The sequence below is a fragment of the Quercus suber genome, unplaced genomic scaffold (assembly GCF_002906115.3).
Source record: "Quercus suber isolate HL8 unplaced genomic scaffold, Cork oak 2.0 scaffold_39, whole genome shotgun sequence".
NCBI classification, from domain to species: domain Eukaryota; kingdom Viridiplantae; phylum Streptophyta; class Magnoliopsida; order Fagales; family Fagaceae; genus Quercus; species Quercus suber.
In genome coordinates, this window is record NW_027069504.1 from 1,571,838 (window position 1) to 1,581,397 (window position 9,560).

The window sequence follows — 9,560 nt, forward strand, 5'->3', positions numbered from 1 at the left end:
TTTGAATTTATCTATTTTGCTATTTTCTTCTTTATCATCTATTTTATCATTGTTTAGGTTTCATATTACTGCTATGCTCTCTCCTGGGTAGTTAATGGTATTAGAGCCATGGATGGTAGATGTATGAGTTTTATTTCTTTGCAATTAAGAAGTTACTAGGAGCTTTTATTACTACATAGCTACTACTTGCCCATTGATAACGTTGGTCAGCCTTAAGACTCGTTGGCAAACCATAGTTTCGAGTTGGTTAGCCCATTTTTTGTTAGCCAATGGATAGGCGTTTGGGTGGTCCCGCAATGGAGTTTCCCGAGAAGGTGGTCCCGATAGCAAGGATACCAGCTTTTATTACTACATAGCCACTACTTGCCCCTTGATAACGTTGGTCAGCCTCAAGACTCGTTGGCAAACCATAGTTTCGAGTTGTTAGCCCATTTTTTGTTAGCCAATGGATAGGCGTTTGGGTGGTCCCGCAATGGAGTTTCCCGAGGAGGTGGTCTCGATAGCAAGGATACCATTGGTTAGTAATAGTTCCACCAGTAATTATTAATTGCTTGGAAATAGAATAAATACGTTTATCAGCTTATCATCTGTTTGCTTGTTCACACTTAGGCTAGGCACACACTAATTAGAAACATGGACTATGATGATATAGATTATGATGAAGGTTATAGTATAAGAGATATAGACAATAATTGGTTAAATAGTAATATGGATTATGATGAAACAGATTCTAATTCTAACAGTAATATAGATGATTATAACTATAATAATAGCACAAATAATTGGAGTACATTAACAGGAGATAAAACCAACCGACAGACTGATAGACATAATAATTGTTTGTTAGACATGATTAATAAAAAATTAGAATCTTTAGAAACTATTAAAAGATCCACTCTATATACTAAAGTAGAAAGAAAAAATATAGTTTTTTGGACCTACTTGAAAGAATGAATGCTTTAAATTCAGAAAGAGAATTTGAACCTCGATATAGATCACCTTTAGCAAAAACCATGACAAATAATTTGTATAATAAAAGAAATAGTGTAATAGAAAACTGACATCTATATAATACTAAAAGCTGAAGCGTAGCATTTAATGTTGATTCGCTCATATTGAGCCACATCAGCCGCTATGTCTTTACCCTTCTATTTCCTAAATTTCTTCTATAATTTCAAAATATTTTTTTTCTAAACTTTTCCCTTAATTTTAAAATACTACTTAAAAGAAAATAATTTCTAGCATTATCTCCACCATAAAGCCCAATCTTTATCACTTTAATTATATATAACTTATGTTTGTGTTGTCCACCATAAAGCCCAAACTACATGTATCTTACGTTCAACCCAAGTCGAATAGTTTTTACTCTTTAACGCCAACATCTTTCTGTCTCCCCTCCTTTTGCTCTACCTGTCTTTCACAGTTTCAAAACTTCAGACCTTTAGCTTTCTAATGCTAACCTCTATCTCTTCCAAAGACGGTTTCAAAACTTCTGACTTTCAGCTTTCTACCGCCAACTTCTTTCTCTTCAAAATATAGTTTCAAAAATTCAGACTTTCAACTTTCTAACGCCAACGTCTCTCCCTTCCCTCCTTCATCTCTTCTTCAGGTATCTCTGAATCTCAATTGTAAATCAAATGAAATGGATATCGTAAAATAATTTTCAGTTGAGGATGCGTTGATGGGTCTCCATGGTTATTGAAAATTGATTTGAAAAGATTTTTTTTTTTTTTTGGGTGAAATTATTTTAATAGTGTTATCTGTCTATTGTGAATATTCCAACACAGTGGCTTAGGCTCCAGGAAAAAAATATGCCGGAAATATCAGATATTTGACAGCCCCAAAATCCCAATGTAAATACCACAGACTACCTTTGGTAGTCGTCCAACAGGGTTTGACAGCCCCAAAATCCCAGTATAAATACCCACAGAAAGCCTCTGGTAGTCTTCTAACATCGTTGTTTCAATTGTTGATTAATGGATTGCCTACAATGTGTTTAATTATAGTTGTTAATTTTGATTGTTCATTAATGGACTGCCTACAATGTGTTTGATTATAGTTGTCAATAACGTTCACACTGCTCTATTTCAAAAAAAAAAAAAAAAAAAAAATCCTCTTGAAGCAACCAAGGTTCAGAAGATGGGAAACTTCAAGTCTTGAAGGATGGGATTTCAAGTTAGTCAAAGGTGATTCAAGTGGGAGGAATTGGTGGAGAAGGTACTACTATTGATAATGCCTCTTTCTACATTTAGATCAATGTTCCATTCCTCAATATATTTGTCTCTTTCAACATATGTTGTCGATACATCATCTATTTTTATGTACCCTGGTCAAATTATTGATTAAACTAATTAGACACTTCCCAAAAAACTTAGCACCAAAAGCTGAGAAATCAATGCCTTTTCCCAAAAACCTGTTGAACTTGCTCTCAATCTGCTTGATTATCTTTGTTCTAGAACAAACATGTTGGTCCAATAGACTTGAACACCAAACAAAAATATAGCACTTATTGGATGTTTGGATTTGTTGAAGTCTACCATCAAATGACAAAACATTTGCTATCCAGGAATTGATTCTCACCAAAATTTATCAATTACAGGGCTGCAATCTTATCGCCTAAAGCTTCAAACAATTTGATAAGCTGGATTTGGTTTGTTATCCATTTATGATTTTGACAATATTTGATTCATGAAAATTGTGGCTATTTAAATCTTCTTATGAAATTGTTTTTTTTTTCAATGGCAAATTATTATTTTCTTTAACTATGAACTTTGTTTCCCCCAACCCCCTTTTTTTTAATGGCAAATTATTATTTTCTTTAGTTTATCAGTACTATGAACTTTGGTTTTTTCCCCTTTGTTTCTTAATTCCTTTCAAAGTTTTAGAAGAGATGCTTGAATCAAATGTGTTTGATTGGGTTTTACAGATTTTGTAGATTAGCTTTGACTTTGGGAACATTTTTTTTTCCCTATTTCAAACCAGTGCCATTTGGGTTCTAAAGTTTTCTCCCTGTATATCACATCATTTTCTCAAAGAAAGTCACTCTCAAAATATTTTGATTGGTAAGTGATATATATATATATATATGTGAATTCTGTTGACAGAATTGTAAAGCCTTATATTACTACAAAGAATATCCTTCTAACATGCAGCTAAATCAGCCTAATATAGCCTTTTTCTTTTTATTCTTTCAATTATTATAAAATGTATGGAATGTAGGCTATTTAAAAAGAGAATTTTCAATTTTCCTTATATGACAAAAAGCTTTCAGTTCCGCTTTTGAAGCTTTTATTTCTTTTGCATGCTTAGAGTTTTACGCATTCATTTTGTTTCAGATTTGTTCACTTTATTGAATTAACATCATCTTATGTTGATGTTGTTTGATGACGTGCAATATTATAAGATATCAAAATCCAAGCAAGTCTAAGATCTTTTTTATTTTGGGTTTTTACATAGTAAGAGCACATAAATAAGAAAGACAAAACCTACACACATTATGCATTTTAATGAGCAGTAGCTTTGTGCATTGGATACGACCTTTTAATGAGCAAGATGCTATAGCTTAAGATGAAATTATAAGATGTTTTCAGCTTAATTATAAGACCTAAATTGAGATAGGTTGCTTAGATTATGTGTAAATGTGATTTTTACTTGAAATCACTTTTGACAACTTTCTTACTTAAAATTGTTGACGTGAGGTTTAAAGAAAATATATAAGATTCTAGAAGGAGAATGCTTGAATCAAGATTGTCATAGCACTGGCAACTGTGATAGTTATTGCTATTGCTTATGTGTAAATTAAATGCCTAAAATAGAGATAGATGAGGCATAGTGTTTATTGAAATTCTTGATAGTGTTTGATTGATTTGCAAAATAAATTAGAGCAAAAAGTGGATTGTGGAGTTAGTAGTAGTAGTAGTAGTAGTGTTGTTGTTGTTGTTGTGTTGTTGTTTTTTTTTTTTTTTTTTTTTTTTTTTTTTTTTTTTTTTTTTTTTTTTGCAAAATTGAATTTGAATTTTGGCTTTGAGCCAAGTAAACATACTAATGATGCCAAAATCATATCACTTACAAAGGTTGCAATCCTCTTTGCAAATAGTTTCCCCATTGTCTTTAATGTTGCTTTAGTTTCAAATATTTCACCTTTGTTTTTCTTTTTTTTGGTGGGCAAATCAGTCTCTCACTTATTATTTTAGCTTTTTCTTTTAATTTTTAACGTAACATAACAATTTTTTTTTTCTTTCTCAATCTCTTCTCTTCCTTTTTCGTTTTCTTGGTGGGCAAATCAGTCTCTCCCTGATTTCTTTTAGTTTTTTCTTTTAACATAAGGTTGGTTAATTATCCTTTTATTTAACTATTCAGTGCATCGTACGGGTTAGCGACTAGTATAAATAATAGTAGAAAAGATGATAGTAGAAAAGATGATAGAGAACTAAAAGACCTAAAGCTATAGCATATAAAGACAACAAGAAAGACTTTGATGAAAGAAAATACTATAGTCACGTAATGCAAAAGAAGGCAGAAATGATAGAAGTAGAGAAAGAAAAAAGTTCTATAGAAATAATGCAAGAAGAAGATGTTATGGAAAGAACAACACGTATAGAAGCTAAAGAAAAGAATCTTAGTGCTATAGAAACAAAACAAAAGAAGAAGCTATACATAATTGATGAAGACAGAGAAAAATGAATGTTAAAGAAAGAAATAGTAAAAAAAAATGATGGAAAGAATGGAAAAACAAAGCAATAGTACTCTTAAGCTAACCAACTCAAAAGAAACTCTACGTAAGAAGTTAGATATAGAAAGAGACAAAGAAAAAGAAAGAGACATGATAAGGAAAGAGAGAGAATGATGGCTTAGTCAACAAAGGATGGAAAAATGATAGTTCCAAGAAAATTAATAGTTTAAAGGAAGAAATTGATGAAAGACTAAAATCAATTGAAAGATATATGACATACACCCAAGATAATGGTTTAGCAGAACTAACCAAAAAGATAGAAATTTTAAATTCACCCTTAGAGAAAAAAGAGACAGAAAGAGATGTAGCAGTTTTAGATATTACTGAGACTTCAGATAATGAGAAAATTGACAGACATATTATAAATACTATTTGTCATAAATGTAATAGACATACTAAGAAACAATGTGATAGACATAATAAAATTGTTAAACAAATTAGAAAATTAGAGTTTGAGAAAGATGTAATAAATGAATTAATGGAAATGTTTGACGTTAAACAGAAAGAGATAGACCAAGTAACAAAAAAACGAAGAACTAAAATCAAACAACCCACTCAAAACCAATAAAAGAAAAAGGAAAACAAAAAGACATAATAATGAAATTGATAGACAACCTACCTAATCATCTAAAAGACAAAAAAGACTATTTACTAAAATTGAAAGATTCTATAGATATACCTATTGCTTGTTTTAAGTGTAAGAAATATGGACACCATCTTACAGAATGTGAAAAAAGAGAAAAAGTTAAGAAAGAAAAGACAAAAGTAAAACAAGACGGAGTAGATATAAAATAGTTAACTTTACAAGACTTAATGACAAAAGCAAAAATAGTAAAACAAGAAATTAAAAAAGATAATTTGACAGACATAGATGAACAAAATATTATAGAAATAATAAATTTGAAAGAATTGTCTTAACCTATGATAGACCCCCCTTCATTAGAAAAAGATGCTCACAATAGATAGAATTTCTTGAGTTTATTTGACAAAGTAATTTCTCAAAAATGACATACAGAAATTACTTTAGTGATTGATAAAGAGCTTTCTTTGACAGAAATTGCTTGAATAGACGAAGGTGCTAACATGAATTGTATACAAGAAGGACTAATACCTTTAAAGTATTATGAAAAATCATTTGAAAGATTAACTCAGGCTAATAGAGAAAAGCTCATAATTAATTACAAAATACCTAATGTTCATATATGTAACGATGGAGTATGTTTTGAAACTGTTTTTGTTTTAATTAACTCATTCACAATGGTGATTTTGCTGTTTAGTTTGCCAAATGAGTTGGTTATTGATTTGAGAATTCCTTACGAGGAAAGGCTTAACTGAATTTTGTTGAAGTCACTTTTTCTTTTGATTTAAGACCAATTTGCGGCTAAAATCATTTAAATTTGTGAACTATGGATGGCTAACATCACTTTATGTATAATTTAAACAAGGACTACTTGATTAGCTAGGATTGTGGAAACAGTTAAATTTGTTAATTTACAGATGGGGTAAATATGATGGGTGATTTGAGCAAGTTGTTTGTACTTTTTAAGAGGAAGGCTGTTGGTCTGTATGTCAAATAAAAATTGATTTGAGTGCATTGTTCTTCATATGATTTCAGAAGAATAATTACTCGTGTAACTTGGATAAATCACCAGACCTTAAATATGAAAAACAGGTATTGAAAGGCAACACATGACTAGTTATCTCAGGCTTCATGTATATGGCCAAACAAATGACAAATCAGAAGCATGGACTGGTTTCTTTTCTTTATCCATTTCTATTCTTTGTGTGTGTTTATCTCTTTATCCTTAATTTCATGAATGATTTCTTGGATTCAATAGTAAATAGATGCCTTCATTGTCTGTGAGCTTTACTAAAGGGGCTTCCTTAAACACCTAGATACACCTTTTGGCTCTATAGAACAACCTACTACATTCTATTATCGTAATTATTTTAAAGTTTTCTGCCACACATTCACATATTATTTATGCAAATTTGTGGTTTACCTAACTTTTTACTTCTGCTCAGACATTGATGTGGCATTCCCCAAACTCACTAGATTGATTAAATTCATGCAGCGTGCCTTTGTCATCTGCTGCTTATTCAAGAAACAAGATCTGAGCATTGAAGTTTCAAACCATGATGAAGCGGCTGTTTCACCTAAAGATACACAGTTAGAACTGGATCCAGTGTCTCCATCATTGGGAGGGCAAGCTGGAAATGATCCCACAAGGGTTGAATGCTTTCCTTCTGAAAATTCTGATGCATCAACGTCTGACACTGTAGCTCCAGTCAACTGTAACAAAGGCAACAGCGTTGTTACTGAAAATCAAGGGGGAGAGTTACCTGAGGTGAGAAAGAAATTGATATCAAGTTGCAGCTTGAAAAACTTGAATGTTTTTGTGGAAATGAGATATAGTTAACTAATTAAGTTTTCTGTTGTTTGTTCATGTTTCTTACATCAGAATGATCCAACGCTGGGGGATGACTTGGGCATGTTCTTTGACCCACAATTCGAACCACAAGATTGGATACTTTTCTCCCCATCACACGCGCAAATACAGGAGCTAGGACATTTGTATGTCCCCAATGACCTCAACAGTGGTAAAGGTGGGGTGACATCCCAATATGGCTCGAATGAACAAGATGATATAGCTGCGTTCCTGGATTGGGTTATACGCGATCCAGATGAGTACTCATATGTTGGATTTGGAAATCAAAAGAATCTGGCTTATGAAAGTCAGGCCTTGAATGTGGTATCTGTTAAGGACAAAGGATCATGCAGTGTGTCAGATGCTGAGGCGGTCAATACAGCACTCAAGATACTTTTTATTAATTGGACTAGGAAGTTTTGCTAATATAATTTGTGTAGTGTCAGTTTGTGAGTTGCTATGGCCTTCTTTGGATACGTTTGAATTTATTTGACATGGTTTATTTTTCTCTGATCTTTATCTAAATTGGTCTTTATATAGCTAACATTGCATTGTAATGGTGTACGGCATTTTCAAGGTTCTCTGAAGTCTGAAGACATCATTGATAGAAAGGCTCCTTTGCAGAACCCCATCTCATCTAGTGGTGCTTTTGAACAAATGTATGATTATAGTCTCAAGGAATCGAGCAATCATTTGACTGCAGCCTCAAGTGGTGAGGTTAGAACTGGAATCACGATAAGGCATTGCTCACAGAAAATCCAACCAGGCATTGGAAACTCTTATGGCACAGGGCAGTGCTCCAAGAAGAACACGTTTGCAGTGTAAACTTCAAGTGCAGCCACTTACCTCAAACTTGGTGCCAGAAGATTGGAGATACACGACAGGAGACCATGAATTAAAACTAGTTGATACAGATGTAAGAAGTTTGTTTTGTGAACCTAATGTGATATTCTGATGACATATATGCACAGATTATGAAGTTTATTAAAATGCTGATGTACAGGAGGAAAATACTTCAGAAAAGCATGCTGTTGCTGGTGATCACAGTGCTTCTGCTACTACTAGTGCTTTTAGTGAACCCCAAAATATCCTTTCTAATTCCATCGAAAACTATAAAACCTCTCAAGAGCTAACTACCAGTCCGAGGCCAATCCTGAGGTTCAACAGCCGTAGAAATTTGACAGGCTTTCTCGCAGCTTCTTTGTTTCCAAAGGCTTCTCCTGTTCGCCACTCAAACTGGTCACTTGCTATTCTGCTCAGGGTAGTGCTGGTTGCAGTCTTGTTCATAAGCTTTGCTAGCATATGGAGATGTGTTAAATTATGATTTCAGTTGGATATTAGGATATTGTACATTTATTTTTGAAACTGAGAGAGCTCTTTCATGGTGAAGATTTAGCATTTTTAACTGACCTACCTCATTTAAAATTTAGAGGTGTACATGGTGCTACATCATTTAAATTTAATAATCATTTCTTATTGAGATTATTAAAAAAAATTTAGTGACTTATCACCATGTACACCTTTAGATTTGTGAAATTTTTAGTCTTCATCATGAAACAGTGAGGATCCTACTTAGCTATTTTGAGAACTTTTTGGGCATGTAGTTGACACCAAAATTTTTGTCTTTTTTTGGGGAGTGGGGTTAGACTTGATAGGATAGATTTCTTAGGTTTGTCGTTGCTAATGACTATATTATGTAATTATATGTACCCAGCTATCAAAAAAAAAAAAAAAGCCCAGACTATGTCTATCTGTTTATGTATAAATGCTTTCATTTACAGTTTTGTATTCTTTATAATTAAGTTTTGCTGCATATGATTACACAGACTTGTTTGTTTTTCTTTATGAAGTCGTACTTTGAAAAAATGTGTACATACTGTCTGGCTAAGTAAACTGGTAGTTTTATAGTTCTAGAAATGGTTTTTTGTTCATGTTGCAGTTTGTTGGATGGTTTGTGGATATGACAATGGTGTTTCTGGATGGGGGTGTGTGAATTGACCTCTAGGACTTGTGAATATAGATCAAAGTGAAAGCTGAATTAGCATTAAATGGGCCACATGCGTGGGGGGGTTGGGGACAAAATTGAGCCTGAAAGTGCAAAAATTAAGGCATTTGGCGTAATTATGTTAAAATTATTAAATTACCAACCTAAAAAGGGTTAATACTTTTACTTAAGAAATTAAAAAGATATCTGGAAAAAAAAAAGTTACGAAGCTAAATTAAAAAAACAATGTAACAAAATTCATGACTTAAAATAAAATAAAAAAAACTTCAAACAACCAAATTAGCCTTGAAAATTTGGGTTTAGTTATATATATCCTATATAGACACTAGTTAGAGGCAGTCACATGTTTTACTACCATTTAATTTTCTTTGAATTCATACTTCATGATACTTCT

General features: G+C 32.5%; 1 protein-coding gene across 1 annotated transcript; it reads left to right on the forward strand.

Moving 5' to 3' along the window:
- The first annotated feature begins 61 nt into the window (after window positions 1-61).
- On the forward strand, window positions 62-8,566 carry LOC112024682 (uncharacterized). Its single transcript, XM_065771105.1, has 6 exons — window positions 62-1,940; window positions 2,060-2,217; window positions 6,808-7,080; window positions 7,195-7,610; window positions 7,739-8,077; window positions 8,165-8,566. The coding sequence occupies exons 5-6, from the start codon at window positions 7,943-7,945 to the stop codon at window positions 8,483-8,485; spliced, it is 456 nt and encodes a 151-aa protein (XP_065627177.1). The 5' UTR covers window positions 62-1,940; window positions 2,060-2,217; window positions 6,808-7,080; window positions 7,195-7,610; window positions 7,739-7,942; the 3' UTR covers window positions 8,486-8,566.
- The last annotated feature ends 994 nt before the right edge of the window (window positions 8,567-9,560 follow it).